The sequence below is a fragment of the Pelecanus crispus genome, chromosome 15, assembly GCF_030463565.1.
Source record: "Pelecanus crispus isolate bPelCri1 chromosome 15, bPelCri1.pri, whole genome shotgun sequence".
NCBI classification, from domain to species: domain Eukaryota; kingdom Metazoa; phylum Chordata; class Aves; order Pelecaniformes; family Pelecanidae; genus Pelecanus; species Pelecanus crispus.
The window spans coordinates 3,298,891-3,314,962 of record NC_134657.1 but is presented as its reverse complement, the minus strand read 5'-3'; the positions used below and the strand labels follow the sequence as shown (position 1 = coordinate 3,314,962).

Below are 16,072 nucleotides of genomic sequence, written 5' to 3'. Positions count from 1 at the left end.
AAGGTTTCAAAGAAAAGATGCTTTGTCTAAGGAGGAAACACCCTTTCCCACGTTCCCAGTTTCCCCCGTTTCCCAACTCTCTGCAGCTGGACAGTTTTCAGCTCTTGCACTCACGCTCCCCTTCTTACCCATCCCTCCTCAGCGGAGGAGCCAAAACCCCTATGCCCGCGAATCAACTGCGTTTCCTTTGATTTTTCTAAGCCCCCAGACAATGTCTAAATCCAACCAGAACTGGGACCTTTCTCCAGCAGAAAAATGAAGATGAAAACAATGAATTAAAACCCCCAAAATCCAGACTCTGTACTCCCTCCCTGGGAACGCCACTGACTTCTAGTAACAAGTGAGCTTTTGGTTGAAAAATTTCCACTCCCAGCTTCTCCTCCCTGTCTCCTCTTCTTCCCATCAGCTTCTGGAAGCCGCAGTCCTCACGGCATCTCCGGTGCCCTCGATCTGCTATAGATTACGGCGGATAACGAAGCTGCTGGCAATCGCCTCGGTATCACTGGCTGGAGCCGGCGATGGGACTTTGCTGCACCACGGTGGAAGCTGCCCGCCACGGAGAGCGACTCGCCCGGGCTCCCGTGCAGCCGTGGTACCCACGGCGGGTCCAGGGACGCGATTTGTGTCCGGCCGCCTCTTGGCTTTAAGCGGCACGAACGCAAGAAGCGGAGCTGGGGAGAGCGATGGCTCCGTGTCGCCCCGGGGTTTGGGGGGGCCCTTCCCCTCTCTTCCTTTCAAGGGGGTTGAGGCAAGGGCGGGTCTGGCCACGGCTCGCGGGATGGGTGCTGCGGGGGCCTCCGTGCAAGCCCACCAGCTCGGCGGGGCGTAGAGGGTCCGGCATCCTTAAAAAGAGCAAGCCTCCAAGCCGTCGGATTCAAAGGCAGGGCCCTGCGGTTCAGAGCCAACAGATCAGTGCACGGGAGGCGCGTGGGGAGAAGGAAGGATGCAGTGTTTTGGCAGGGAATAAAATTCTTCCGGTATTTTGATGCAGGGGAGCCCGGCGCTGCCTGGATGCGACGGGCTTTGGTCCCAGCCTCCGACTGGCCTGGCTTGTCGGTGCGTCACTGGGTCGAGGCAAGGCAGCATCGGACGCGACAGCGGGATTGCTCTTCGGATGGTCAATCCCCAGCCTGGATTTCCTTTGGTCCATGAGACGGGCATGCTGTCAGGCGTTCACCTTCGGCAAAAGACGTGTGAGGTGGCAGAAGCCAGGCAGAGCAGCGACTCGGGGCTGGGGGACGGCAGCGGGGGCTTGGCAGAGATTTGGGGTTGGGAAGAGGCAGCCAAGCGAGGGCAGGGCGAGCCAAGCAGGCATCGGGGAGACCTGCTCTGGGAACAGGGCTGGGAACCAGAAGAAACCAGGATCAGAGGGAAGTGCTGTAGCTGGAGGTGCTGCTCCAGTTAAAAATAAATAGCATCCTACTGCGGGCAGCCGGCAGGTACCCTCCCAGGGCAAAATACCAACCGCTGAGCGCAGGATTTTGCCCGGGCTGCTTCCGTTTGCAGGGCTTGCTCTAATAAACACGCACGGTCCCTGCAGCAGAGGAACTGAGCTCCTTGGAGGTGTTTCCTTGAGGACAGGTCCCTGCTCCTGCACCCTCGGTAAGCTGCCCAAGCCTCTCTCCTCGTCCTCCTTACACGCTGCTGGGGTTGTAGCACAGCAGGTTGAACTCCAGGTTTTCATCCCAGTGCCGGAGCAGGACAAAGAGCTGCTGGGCTGCGGCTTTCACCGTGGCCAGGCTGTATCCCTCCGGGAAGTCCTGTTCGCTCAGCCACAGGCTGGCCTTGGCGGCCACCAGCTCCCACTCGATGAAGTAGGAAGCCGAGCTGTGCTCCAGCCAGGCCAGGGCCACCGCCGTGGCCCACAGCATCCCCTCCGGCTCCGTCTGCTGCTGCAACTCAATGTCAAAGAGCAACGCCTGGACCTCGGAGCCGTCCGACTCCGAGCCCCGGCCGCTGTCAGCTTGCCACTCGGCCGAGGCCGGCGCGCTCTCCGGGGAGGAGAAGCGGCGGATGGTGATGGCCGGCGGAGAGAGTTCCTTCTCGGCTTTCAGGGCTCTGGAGATGCTTTCCACTGCGCTGCCTGAGAAGTGGCGAAGGCGGCTGGCGTCTTCCGCGTGGCTGCCGGGTGCCTCCGGCACCGCACCCAGAGCGACGTCTCTGCCGGTGGGACTCTTCCCGTGCGTGCCTTCGGGAACCAGGAGCTGCCGGCCGGAGCCGAGGCTTTTCTGCTCCCCGGAGGGACTGGCCTTCTTGGTGCTGTAGGAGCTGGAGGGGCTGAGGGCCAGGCGGTGGCAGGCGAAGGGGGATGTCCACTTCAGCTTCTCCATGGGGATGTTGACAGCGTCGCAGAAGGCCGAGTTCATGAGAAAGGCACCGCAGGCCAGCTGCAGAGACGCCTGCAAGGAACGGTGGGCACACAGAGAAGCTCTGAGATACCAACCGCTTCTGGGAAGTTCAGGGAACAGGCGTGCATGGATGGAGCAGCTCTCCACCCCTGAGCAGACCATCGGACATGGCCATCAGAGACAGCAAGAGGCAGGATCCCGGGGGATCCTCCTGCCCTCTGCTCCCCCGCAGTGACCGTGCAACCCCGGCAAGACCCGGGAACGAGCTGCTCACCAGGGGAAGGTAGTCTATGTTCTCGTTGTCGCCCTCGGAGCTGGCTTCGCTCACTCTGCTTGGAGATTTACTCATGAACCCTTTGGCAGCTCGAGTCAGCAGCCTGGTTTTATTGAGGGTCAGCCTGCAGGAGGACGACAAAAAGGTGGCCATCACCTTGGTGCCCCTCCTGATGGCCACCCTCGCCTCCAAAAACCACCCCTGCTCCCCAGACACTGGCATCACGCTCGGTCCCAGCCCCGGCCGCTAACCCCAGCGTGTCCCTCCTCTCCCCCTCGCTTGTGTCTGCATCGGACCCACGGAGGTGCAGGACATCTGCTAAGGTCAGAGGAAGGTCGAGCTGGCCCATACCTAGCAGCAAAGAGGCTCTCGATGGATTTTTGGGCTTGTGCAGAGGAAGCAGACAGGCTCTGTAACGGCCCTGGGAAGAAACACAAAGCTGGGGATAAAACGAGGAGATAAAACGAGGATAAAAACAGGAGAGCGAAAGGGAGCGGAGTCTACGTGCTGGGACATGGGGTGGCTTGTTCTGCTGCTGAGTCTTTGGCAAAATCCTTCCCCTCCCTTTGCCTCATTGTTCCTACATGGATAATGAAATTCCCACACCTCTCAAAAATGAAGCCGGGGGAAATATATACCAAAGGCCCCATCAGGCTCTGTCCTCTGCACCCCAGAAAGAGTCGGGTCTTGTGCTCACAGGCCTAATTTTAGGTCATAGGTTTTTATAAAAACCCCCAAAACTCAGCAGAAGGATTTGGTGAAGAGCCCAGGTCACGGTCTCCATGCACCTGCACCCTGGCAAGCACCGCCAGCTCTTCGCCCTACCTTCGGGGAGACCGCAGCGCTCCCAGCTAGAGGAGGAAGGGGTGCTGCAGGGCGACGGGCTGCTCTCCTCTGCATCTGCAACGGAGGAACCGCATCAGCAATGCCGCCCAGCCGAAACCGCCACCGCACCGGGCTGCAGCATGGCTCTTCTCCCTCTCCGCGGCATTATCAGGTTAATGAGCCTGATCGGGGGCGATTTTAATTCAGCTGCAGACCTGACAATGCCAGACGAGGTCCCAGCCAACTCGTCTTCATTAGCGGAGGATGCGGTGACAAGCAAGTGTCTCACATCCCCTTGCCTCTAATTAGACCCGGTTTCATCCCTCACGTTATCTGTGTTACGGCTGCCAATTAACTTCCAAGCATTGTCAGCAGCCGCTGCCTGCAACTTGGGAGTTTCAGGGTAAATTGCAGCTTCTTCCCCGTTTAAGGAGATGGACTCCAGCCAGACACGTGTCTGGTGAGCACCATGATCAAAGAGGAAGGCAGAAGAAAAAAAAAGACGGGAGAAGATGTCCCTTCATAGACTAAACCACTGAGATCTGTAACACCAGGAAGGAGACAAAAATCCCAGGGAATCTTACTCATGCCGTAAAATCCATTGTCTCCATTCTGGCCGCAAGCTGACTGGGGACGTCCAGGGGAAAAGCCGCGATGCCTTCTGTTCCCCGAGCTCAGGCTCCTCTGGCTGCCTTGCTTGGATGCTGCTCCTTGGCACGAGAGAAGGGAATTGCCAGCGTGAGAGAGGAACTGGCCCACACACGATGGCAACAAAACCCACAGACTGATGAGCTTGGTCACCTCTGGGCATCCAGACCTAAGAGCAGGCCTTTTTTCCTGGCCATGGGGAAGAGATTCTTGCCACCGAGAGCGGCAGGCACGCCGTTAGGCTCAGCCACGGCCTTGGCTGTCTAGGTCTGGTGCTGAACTGAGCCGTGGCTTCACGGCGTTTGCTCTGAGCGAGGTTCCCCAGGTGACACCCTCCCTCTCAGGACGACGTTTCACCCCTCCGCCAGCCCCACGTTACCCGTGTGGGTGTACTCGACGACGGTGGGCAGGTAGGCGTTGGTGCTCAGGTCCACCGGCATGAACGCCGTGTATTTGCTGATGACGTTGCAGGCTTTGCTGGTGTGGACGGCGTTGAGCTGGTACCGCCGCCCGGACCCTGCCAACGTGACAGACACCGGGGTTAGAGTCCACGTGCCCCACGGGCTCCATTCACCCCTCGGACCCAGCTCCCAGACCCACCTCCATGCTTGGGCGCCATGCCCCGCAGGGACTGTAATGCCTCTAAACTCCGCCTCCTGCTTTTTCTGCTCTTGTTTTACATGCACAGATGCACTCCACGGAGGAGAGGTTTGACAAGACCCAGGGACACGTGCAGCCCAGAGCAGCGATGTGTGCCTGCTGTTGGACCCTTTGAGTTTGATGCCACCTCCCAGCTCCAAGTGACTAACTCCTTAAAAATAATCAGTCACCCGACGTGCGAAGCAGAGGAGCACAAAGGGGCGCGAGCTCGAGCACGTTAACGTGCAGCGAGGCTGCAGAAGCAGGAGAAAAGCGCAAGGCAGCTGGAGAGGGCTGTCATTTGGGAACTACGTGAGACATTCCCTAATATTTCACCACTGCCTGCCCTTGTATTAACTCGAGAGGCTGCTGAAGCTGCTGGAAAGCCCACCCCACGGCTGGCCAGGGTCTGCCCACAGCCAGCTTGCAGGCTGGCCGGGAGCTGCGCGTTACCGTGCTCGATTTCACACTCCTTCTCGGCAAGCTGCTCGAAGTCCCGGATGACCGACTTGGCTGCCAGGTGGTGGAAGGTCTCGCTCCACAGGTCTGCGTCGCTGTCCCCCCGGCTCTCCCGCTCTCGGAAGAGAGGGCGGATATCAAAGGTGACTTCCCACTGCACGGGCTCGTTGTTCCTTAGCCCCTTCACCACCGCCTTGCAGAGGGTCCGGGGGGAGTGCGGGGAGCCGCGGGCAGTGCTGAAGTCCAAGTCCTGGGGCTCCCAGTCGGAGGAGGTCTCCGTTTCGAACGTGAAGGAAGGATGCTGGGCGGACTCTGCAGAGAGGGGAGAGGTGGATAATTAATCACATCTGCGGGAGCCGAATTCCCCACTGCCACCAAGAAACCATAATTAATACTTCCTAACTTTCACACGGTGGCACAGAACGCGATGCAACGCTACCGAAACCACAGCACGGACAGGTGAGGCTGGCCGCGCCGCCCTCTCTCCCCAGTAACACCAGTTACCCAGATCCCCGGGGCTCCGGCTGTCCGACGAAGACCTCAGGCTCGCACTGGCATCGAGTGGTCCCAAAGCCCTTCCCGGTGCTGGCTGCTGCGGCCCGTCCGGCACTGGCGGCGAGTCGACGTCGTGGCAGGAGGACACACAGCTCTGGTGCAGCAGGGACGGCCGCCGGGCGCCCGCGCCGCGGATCCTGGCGGCAGAGACGCGGGGGCTGGCTGCGGAGGGCTGAGAGCAGAGCAAACATCAGGGCTGGAGCCGGCTGCAGCCGGCGGCACGGACCCGCGCTGTCCCTTCTGACCCCGTCTGCTCCCTGCCCGATTCCCGGCATGAGATGCCATCGTGCAAACGCGCAGGTCGCTCTCAGCTCAGCCCCGCTGGGATCTGTGCCCAGACAAGAGCCCTCCAGCAGACCTGCCGGGTGTCCCCAAGGGACCCTGGCCCCGGGGCTCCTTCCCCAGACAGGCAGAAGGTGAAATATGAGTTCCATCCCTCCAGACATTTTAATGACTTGACTTGGGAACCAAAGGAAAGAAGAGAGACAGAAAGATCAAGGACCAGTTGCTTAGTAACGAAAGGAGAGAGGCGCAGGGGATGGGGAGAAGGGAATTTTTATCTTCTTTTTTTTTTTTTTTTTTTTTACAAGACTGTTTCTCCACTTTCAGGAGATGTGAATCCTCGCCCCAGCATCTCCGGTGCCACATCCCGCATGGACATCCCCCTCTGTGGCTAGCAGACACCGAGCTCTGGCTGTTTCTGTCTCCATCCCCGGGGCTGTGGGAAGGTCCCCTTCAACCCAAGTCTCCCTATCTTCCTAGCACAACCCCAGCAAGGTTCAGAAGTGGTAAAAAGTGGTGGAACTCAGTGCTGGATGGAAGGATGCTTTCTCTGGGTGCCGGGCGAGAACGTGGCCTCCATCACCACCTAATTTTTGATGCTTTATGAGACCACCAGCAAAAACGGGAGGCAGGCAGCTCCAGGAGCTACTTACCAAGGAAGGATCGAGATATTTAAAAGCAAGCCGGTCACAGAAGCCCCTGCCAGACCCTTTCCATTCAAAACCTGCTCCTTCTGATGATCTGGAGGAGGGCATCGAGTGCACCCTCAGTAAGTTTGCAGGTGACACCAGGTTGGGCGGGAGTGTCGATCTGCTGGAGGGTAGGATGGCCCTGCAGAGGGACCTGGACAGGCTGGACCGATGGGCCGAGGCCAGCTGTGTGAGGGTCAACAAGGGCAAGTGCCGGGTCCTGCACTTGGGGCACAACAACCCCATGCAGCGCTGCAGGCTTGGGGAAGAGTGGCTGGAAAGCTGCCTGGCCGAAAAGGACCTGGGGGCGTTGGTTGACAGCGGCTGAACATGAGCCAGCAGTGTGCCCAGGTGGCCAAGAAGGCCAACAGCATCCTGGCTTGTGTCAGGAACAGTGTGGCCAGCAGGAGCAGGGAGGTGATTGTGCCCCTGTGCTCGGCGCTGGTGAGGCCGCACCTGGAATGCTGTGTCCAGTTTTGGGCCCCTCAGCACGAGAAGGACATTGGGGTGCTGGAGCGTGTCCAGAGAAGGGCAGCGGAGCTGGGGCAGGGTCTGGAGCACAGGGCTGGTGGGGAGCGGCTGAGGGAGCTGGGGGTGTTCAGCCTGGAGAAGAGGAGGCTGAGGGGAGACCTGATCGCTCCCTACAACTGCCTGACAGGAGGGGGCAGGCAGGGGGGTGTTGGGCTCTTCTCCCAAGTAGTTAGTGATAGGACGAGAGGAAATGGCCTCAAGCTGCGCCAGGGGAGGTTTAGATTGGAAATTAGGAAAAATTTCTTTACGGAAAGGGTGGTCAAGCATTGGAACAGGCTGCCCAGAGAGGTGGGGGAGTCCCCATCCCTGAAAGTGTTCAAAGAACGGGCAGAGGTGGCACTTGGGGACATGGTTTAGTCTAGTCTACCCTTGATTGGCTTAGAGTAGGCTTGGTAGTGTAGGTTAATGGTTGGACTGGATGATCTTAAAGGTCTTTTCCAACCTAAACGATTCTATGATTCTACGATTCTATTCCCCTGCCCAAGCTCCCCTCCCAGCCAGAGGAAGCAGCCAGGAACGGAGCCGGGGGTTTAAGCTCTCCATCACAAGCGCTGATCTTTCTTTCCCAGCATGGTGTGCGCGGAGACGAACCGAGGGCTGGCATTCACACCCCCGAAAATGTCAGGCCAGACCGGGAGCTGGGAGAGCCGCTGGGAACCCTCGCAGCACGAGGGATAGCAAAAGCAGGCCGCAATTAATTAAGACCAGGATTCATGCTGTTAACCGTTTACTGCCCTGCAGAAGGGAGTCGTTTCCATCCCTGCCTTCACGCTGAGCATCCTGCGGGCAGGAGGATGCTCTGTGGACCTTTGCGGTGCAGTCAGGGTCACGGGTACCCACCCCTAAAACCTACCGCTGCCTGCCCTTCGTCAAGCGATGCTGTTCACCACCCTGGCTGCTGCAGCTGGAGGGTAGAGGTCTCGTTCCTGGCCCTTCTTCCCCTTCGCCCCCTCATCTCACCTCCAGCCCCGCTTCGCCCAGCTGATCTCTAACCCGCAGCAGAAGAGAAACGAAAGCCCCAGACATCCCGCTCTGAGTTTCCATGGGAACAAAAGTGCCACTGGGTCCTCCCAGCCCTGCAGATGCTGCTTTCAGGAGCAGAGCATCCTGGCAATGCCGAGGATGGGCGAAAACCATCCCCACCCTTCCACAGATCAGCCTAAAAAGCTTCCCAAATTTCACCTGCTGTCTGCTGCGGGCAGGGGCCATAACAGTGTCGGCATCATGCCCAGCAGATGTACCATCACCCAGGTCCACGTCTCAGCCCGCCGCTGCGTACGGGCTGCGGTCCCAGCTAGGGCAGCGGGGGATCTGCTTTGACACTGCCCTGCTTTTCCCTTGCAGAGCACAGACACGCCACAGCCAGGCGGGAAGTTTGCATCGCGTGGCCAGACTCTAAGGAAATACAAAGGAAGCGGCAGCCTGGGGATCAGACGAGCGGCAAGGTGAAGCACAGGCTGAGGAAGGGGGGAGGCATTTCGCAAAGAAAAGCTGGGCTCCCGTGCGGAGGCAATGCCATGGGATATCAGGACGGCACTCTGCTGCCTGCTTGGCTCGTTTCCTACGTGTTTGTGACGTGCTGCAGCACAAAGCACGGCCACATATATATGTATATGTATGTATATCGGGACTAGCATGAGCCAGGCTCTTTCCCTGAGACTTTCCTGCTGCTGCACGCTGGCTTGCGCCGGCAGGCAAAGCCTCTCCGGGGATAACGTACCTGGAAATCCACCTGCCAGGGATCGGGGCTGACCTGCTGCAGGTCCTGCAGGTGGGTTTTCCGAAGGGGATTTTTCACCAGAGCGGTGCCGGGATCACTGGCCGTGGGCACCTTCTTGCAAGGCTGGTGGTCGGCGATTTGGGTGGTGCTGTAAGCCCGTCTCCTGGAGGAAGCCTTCACGTCCGTTCCTGCATGGCGGGAGAGAGGATCAGCTCTGCTCCCGAGCGGGACCAGCCAGCGCCATCCACCCTTGGCCCAGGGTGGGCAGCGGGGAGCCCAGCCCTGCGGTCCTCCCGAGGGGCCCACGCTCAGCCCTGCCCTGCTTGAAGCGAAGCAACAAAACCACGAAAGGAAATAAGAGCCTACACTCAAAACTCCTGGGGATGTCAGGAGAGCAGGTTGGGGAGGTTTTGTCTGAGCAGTTTTCAGCCAGAAAAAGCCTGACTGCATTTCCCCAAAACTCCCTGGAGAAGACAAAGCGTTTACTAATGAAATTTCATTAGCGCAGACATTCTCCTGTCAGAGCAAGAGTAAAATTTCATTTGGAAAGACATGATTTCTCATCGCTTTTGACAAGGTTGAAGGGATGCGCAGCACAGTTCCTCTCTAAATATAAGGGAAGAGCATCCCGTGAGTAACAGAGGTTTCCTCGTTGCACGGCAATGCAGCCAGCTCCGGGGTGCAACCAGCCGCTCTACGCCACGCGTTGCTGACACAAGCACCCAGCCCAACTGTGATGGTGAGGGGTGACACGGCTTTGGATCCATCGCTCCCCCTCTCCTGACCTCAAACTGCGACGCCAGGGCTTGCAGGGAAGCGACTGCTTTGCAGGGACAGTCTAGCTGGGCTACCCATTTGCTCACTTCTCCACATACTGGAGGGCAGCTTGGGAAGCTTGTAAATAATTATGTGGCCAAAGCTAGAGCTGCTTTGAAAAATCTCCGAGGAAGCCAGCTCTCTGGAGCTTCCCTTGATTTCCTGACAGGTCTGGGTAAAACATCCAAACCAAATAGACTCGCTCACGCCTCGGGAGATCTGTCATCCCTCCTGCAAACCCCTCCGGCTCTCTGCAGAGATACAGCTGAAGAGACTTATTTGTCAGAAAAGTAAATTGGCAGAGCAGTGACAGAAGCTTGATTAGAAAGACAGGGGCATCACACCCACGCTTGTACAGAGGAAAATCTGACCGGTGTCGGTGTCCGATTCTCCCTCGGGATCTCTGCCCACCGCCAGGTATTCAGGGGCACACTCTGCAGGGCAGCAGCCCTCCGAGTCTCTGGAGTGGTTCCAGCTCTCCACGCCTGCTCCCTCCTCCTGGGAGTGAAAGAAGACAGAGCTGCCCGACTCCTGGGAACGCATCATGCTGTAACGTCGCCTCTTGTCCTGGGGGAAAGCAGAGAGAGGGCATAGGTCCTAGCCCTGCGTCCGCTAGCTACCTCCCGGCCGAGAGGAGCCACTGCTTGCGCACCAGCGCCCTTATCCGCTGAGCTCCTACTTCTCCCCACCGTCTCACGCGCCGTCTCCCTTGAGAGCGGAGCAAGAAAGCGAGAGACGCCTCCTGACCACGCACGGAGAGCCGGGACGCCCGCTTGCGCACGTGCACACCCAGACCCCCTGCTCCCGGGGCAGCCCCGCCGGCCAGCGCAGCGCAGACTCACAGATCGGGGGTTGGAGATGTACGGGGAGGTGTCGCAGAGGATGCCGTAGCCGACCAGGCGGTCACCGGGGAAGAGGCAACTGGTGCTGACGGGGGAAACCAAGACCTCGGTGCTCTCGGGAAAGACCCACTCCACGGACACGTCACTCAGGACCGGCGCCATCGCCTTCTTCAGCAACTTGATCATCTGAGGCAGAAAGCAAAGGGGAGCGGTTGGGCAGCAAGTGGATGTTGCGTGCGCCGCGGTGCACGCGCCGTGCGTTGCAGGGGAAGGGGAAAATTTCCCCGAACAAATCCATCGGCTGATCCGTACCCTCTCTTGACCCTAGATGGGAGCCTGCTGCCTCTTAGGCTGCTCTGATACCCCTCCCAGCACCCCCAGCCCCTTGGCATGGTTATACCAAGGGTAGCAGAGCAGATACCGATAAAGCACGGGGCTGATCTCTTGCCAGCGCAGAGCTTGCGGGAGGTATCTTGCTCCGATGCGAGGCAGCATCCCCTGCTCCCTGCCAGCACCCAGGAAAAGCTGGTGACCTTGACTTCTCCGAGCCCCGGCCCTGCCCCGAGCCCCGACACTCACGCACCGACTGCTATTTCTGGTACAGGTCCCTGCTGGCACAAACCACTGCCGGAGATCAGCAATGCTCTGCCACTTGCACATGTGGAGAAGACCAATATCCGTGAATATCTCATGGACAAACCTACCAGGGAGCCATCTACAAGAGCTTCCCTGCGCACCAGGGGAAGCGAACGCCAGATTTAGAGGCAGAACAGCTCAAATGTTCTCTATTGTTCACTGCTTTTTCACAGGCTCAGGAAGACACACCAGGCTGTGTTTTATAAGGCCATTAATTGATGCCTCAGACTGCTGAAGGCACCAAGCTGCACAGCCTGCAAAGCTCTTTATTAATAGCTCTATAAAAAAAACCCCTCTCCCTTCACTGTCTTTGCTTTTAATTTACATCAGAAATGCTGATGCTGGTTCTGTCTTAGAGAGGGTTTTGTGTGCTCCAGGTTCCTGCGGAGGGATGGACTGCCGAACTCCTCCTTTTGAGATCAAGAACGTAGGAGCCGGCTTTTTAGGGGTATTTAGGAGCTAAAGACCCAATTCTCTCTGGGTTCAGTCATCCAGTGGATGACGGGCTAGGCACCGTGCTTTCACCAGGGGACAGAGCCATTCTTACGTATTTGAGGAGCATCCGTTTACTCAGTCTTCGCGGGGAGAGTGGAAATGAAGAGGCTCCCTTCTCTGCTTTCAAGTTGGTTTAATAGGCAAAGCTATCGCAGCCTCTTCGTCTCCCTCAAACCCCGGGTACTTCTCGCCTGAGCAATGCCAGGGCTGAGCCTGACTTCAAAACTAATTGGCTGCTTTGATGCCGGCTCCTCTGCCCTCGCCGGTGTCTGAGGCAGCAGCTACTTTGAAGCCGAAGCCGCTGCATCGCGGCTATCGCTTCTCCCCATCCCTGCGCAGAGGGTAAACACACCCTCCCACTCCTCTGACAGCCGGAGATGAAGATGCTCTTTCATCCCCTCCCGCTCACCCACCTGCTGCCGCGTGGGAGTTGGGAAGGCAGCACCAGGATGGGGAATGAGACCCGCTCGCGAGCCGTGGCCTCCCTCTCGCTCAGCCGGAGCATCGTTAGAGCCTTACGAGGGGGTCCGCCGGCAGCGGGCAGCCGTACCTTGGGCTGCAGCCTCTCGCCCTCCGCCAGGAACTCGGCGATGCCCCTGGACACGGCAGCCAGCCCCCGAACCAGTCTCCTGCAGGCGTTTGGCCCGATGCCGAAGCTGTAGCACCTGCAAAGGGACAGGGAGCGTCAGGATCCAGGGGACGAGCCGTCCCAACCCCCGGCCCCACGCCGCTCACCCACTGCCTGCAGGCAGAAGACCCCCCCGCCCCGGCTTTATCCCACTGCTACGCAGTTATCCAGCACGTCCGGAGGAACAGAAACCAGCTCCTCTTTTAGGTGGCTGGCAGGAGGGGTCAGGAACCACCAGCCCCCTCCTCTCAGCAGACCTCAGATCCCTTCCCCGAAGAGCAGCCTTCAGCTGAGACGCTCAGGGGCTCCCCAGCAGGACCCCCAGCCCTCGCCTCCTCTGCAAACGCAAAGCTGCTTTGCTGCCAGGTCAGCTCTTTTCTCTGCTGAGCGTCCGTGGTCAATAGCACTAAAGACCCAGTAATTATCTCTGCTCACAATTAAAATAAACCTTTTCTCGAGGAAAGAGGAACCAGCCAGGCGAGGCTGCTCCCCTGACTCCCAGCTCAATGAGTCAGGATTTGGTTTTGGCTGAAGGCTGCAAACCCGGAGCGGAGCTGGAGCCTGGGCAGGGAGGGCAGGAGCGAGCGCTGGTGGGGATGGATGCGCTAGGAAGCCGGGAGGGATGAGCACGGGTGGGATACGGCGTTCGGCCAGGGCAGCGGATGGCTGAGGAAGAAACCGCCTTCAGCAGCAAACTGCATCTGCACGAGGGGCTTTGCCCTTAGAGGTTTTTAATCCCCAGCTGGCTGCAAATCTTAGCTCAGCCTCACACCCTCTTAAATAAGGCTCTGATCTTCTTTTGAGACAGGGGCCACACGCACGACGCGGCGGCGCGCTGGGCGCTGCCTTCCAGGGTCACCGGGGCCCACATGCTAACCCTGGCTGTGTTTTGGTTGCGTTTAGCCCACCGCCGTGCCTTGTAAGAGCGAGGGACGGGTTACCCTATACAGCTGGGAAGCAGTTCGACCTCCATATCGCAAAAAAAGGACAGAGCAGCTTCCCTGATAAGCCCTGAAATCTGAGGGGTGGAAGAGGAATAAGGTTTTCTTACATTTTCCTTATGTTTCATGCCCCTTAAAGAAGCAGAGGAGAAACCAGACCAGCCTGTCATCAGGGCTGGGGAACCAGGCTGGGGAGCTGGATGCACAAATTAGCTGCTTTTTACATTGCTCTCTTTCAGCATATTCAATTCTGCGCAGCCCCATCCTGGAAGCAGCTGGGGCCAGACCCAGATGTGCTTTAAAAAAAATAAAAAAAAACCCCAGCAAGGAAGATTGTTCGCGTGTCAATCTCTCCTAGCAGGAAGCATCAGACAAGAGCCTGTGAAGTTGGCAGCCCAATTATCCCGCTTTTGATTGTTTAAAAAGCATCTGAACTTCTGGGATCTGTTCCAAACCCTTTGAGGTTCTCCCGTGGCTCATACCAGCGACGTCTCCTTGCCTCTATCTCTCAAGCGGGGACGTCTGTGCGATGGAGCCACGTTCAAGGAGAAGCACGTCCCCCACCGGGCCAGGCTTTTGCCCCCGCAGCGGCGAGCCCTGCTGCCCTCCGTACCTGGTGGAGCAGGAATGGTTTCGCAACAGCTCCAGCACCTTCCCCGTGTTGCCGACGGCCCCGTCCGTCAGCAGAAAGAGCAGTCGGGGATGGCCGGTGTGGATGGGCTGCCGAATGACCCACTTCAAAGGCGATAAGATGTTGGTGCCACCCATATCGGCCCGGATCCTCTTGATGCTCTCGCAGGCGATGGCCAGGCTCTCCTGCCCAAAGGAGCAGCGGAATCGTCAGCCCCTGCCCCGGCGCCCTCCGAGCACCGAGGAAACGTGGCTCCCCCTTCACCCACCTCGCAGTAGGTCTGACTGGCAGGAAAGAGGGTCTTGAAGGTGGATCCAAACCCAATGACGTTGAAGAGGCACGCTGGCATCAGGCTCTTGAGAATGACCAACAGGGCATCCTGGGGGTGGAAGCAAGCAGCCATCGGGCACGCCGGCTCTCTCCCCGGCTGCCCCAGCTTCACCAGTAAAAGCTCTGCCCAGGTACTACCTCGCCATCACACCTTACTCCCGGCTGCATTTGTCTGCACGCGCTCGATAATAAAACGACTGGTTCTTTCACACGCACTGCATGTGAAACCACTGCATATTACTCTGCTCTGTCCAAAGTCCCTTAATGAAATTTGGGTCCCAAAGCTGTGAGGAAAACGGGGAGCCTTCAGAAAAAAAAAAAAAAAAAAAAAAGAGCTGAACAAATTTTTCTGTTTGTTTTTAACTGATTAAATTTGTGCTTGCAATACGGTACTGCGGCACGGAGCTAGTGGGTGAGAAGCAGAGTGTGAAATTGAGAAGTGCGACACGCAACGCATTTCAATGTCCAAACTTGCAGAAAATAAACAAACAGCTTAAAGTTACACAAAAGGAAAAGCCTCCCCCATCCCCAATTCTCTTGTATTCATAGCTGGCGTCCATTAAAATAACCGGGAGAGACAGTTTTAAGCTATTTTCTTTACCAGAGGTGGTTATCTAACTTGCCTATTCCTAGTCTTTACATAAGGGAAGCGCAATCCAAATTGCTTCAGACACGTGATGGCCACGGACAGCTCCAGGACGGAGCTCGCGTTAGCAGCGACGGGGCAGGAGCTGCCCGAGGAGCTCCTGAGCTCGCAGGGGCAGCAGGAGCAATCAGCGTGGCAGGAGCGGGAGGCCAATTTAAAGCCAAGTGCTGGCAGCGTTCAGGAGCGGCTTGGCTCTTTCTGTTCACACGCTGAGAAAGGCAGACTCCTGCCAGTCTGCCTAGGGCAGCAGAAACCCTAGAGCCAGCCCCAAGAGAAGAGCTGCCAAGGTCGAACGAGCGAGAGCAGCCTCCTCGCTTTGTCACAGGCGGTGGCAAGGACCGAGGAAGCGCAGAGGGTGGGTGCTGGAGCTGCACGCAGAGACCCCCCAACTGGGAAGAGCCGCAGGGAGACGGGTGGCAGGTCAGCCCGGCGCCCGACCCCTGCAAGACTCAGCAGCAAGGCAAAGCCGGAGCACTGCGAATCAGCCAAATAACGTACGAGGACGGGGCTGCCCTTTAACAGGCTCCAGAGGACTTTAAACCAAGCTGTTCTCTCAAACCTACGGGAATATATTTATACCGCTGCCTCCCAGATGGCTCCTGGGATGCTGGCTCTTCCAAATCTTAACACTGACATCCCATCTCAGAACTAATTACAAGGAAAGAAAAAAAAAAACCCAAAAAACAGATTTCCAAATATTCTTCCTAAAGTGGGCAACCGATGCTTGCTTTCTGTTTCAGCAAGCGGAAAGATTTATTGCTTCTTGTGGTAAATATTGATCTTGATCCTCTTGCACTCAATATCTATACGGCAGATCAATAAGAAGAGATGTTTGCCTCCAGAGAAGTCAATTCCCAGTTATTAGGCTAGTTTTGCCGGTGAGCCCGCCCGGTGTGGGCACCATCACGGGCCTGGCTCTTCTCCCCGGCTGCACCAGGATGGGAAAAGAACATCAAGCGTAACCCACCCAAGCCCACCAAGAACAGCCCCTGCCACGCGGGCCCTGATATTTGCAAGTCATAAACAAGGATGGGGGACTCCAAAGAGAGACAGTGGTTTTCTCCCTTGAGGTATCTCCTCCGAAATCTCCAATATCTCCCCAGAAATATTTTTCCGGGAGGGGAACAGCCTTTTTCC

General features: G+C 57.7%; 1 protein-coding gene across 1 annotated transcript in view; it reads right to left on the bottom strand.

The window, feature by feature from the left end:
• Positions 1-1,634: 1,634 nt before the first annotated feature.
• Positions 1,635-16,072, bottom strand: part of VWA5B1 (von Willebrand factor A domain containing 5B1) — a 28,171-nt gene continuing 13,733 nt past the window's right edge. The window contains exons 12-25 of the mRNA XM_075721618.1: positions 14,228-14,338; positions 13,942-14,144; positions 12,310-12,424; positions 10,629-10,814; positions 10,158-10,353; positions 8,971-9,158; positions 5,698-5,920; positions 5,188-5,505; positions 4,475-4,612; positions 4,032-4,157; positions 3,448-3,522; positions 2,974-3,043; positions 2,623-2,746; positions 1,635-2,399 (exon numbers count right to left, since the gene is read on the bottom strand). Of these exons, the coding sequence (XP_075577733.1) occupies positions 1,635-2,399; positions 2,623-2,746; positions 2,974-3,043; positions 3,448-3,522; positions 4,032-4,157; positions 4,475-4,612; positions 5,188-5,505; positions 5,698-5,920; positions 8,971-9,158; positions 10,158-10,353; positions 10,629-10,814; positions 12,310-12,424; positions 13,942-14,144; positions 14,228-14,338 (2,838 nt within the window). The remainder of the gene's footprint in view (positions 2,400-2,622; positions 2,747-2,973; positions 3,044-3,447; positions 3,523-4,031; positions 4,158-4,474; positions 4,613-5,187; positions 5,506-5,697; positions 5,921-8,970; positions 9,159-10,157; positions 10,354-10,628; positions 10,815-12,309; positions 12,425-13,941; positions 14,145-14,227; positions 14,339-16,072) is intronic.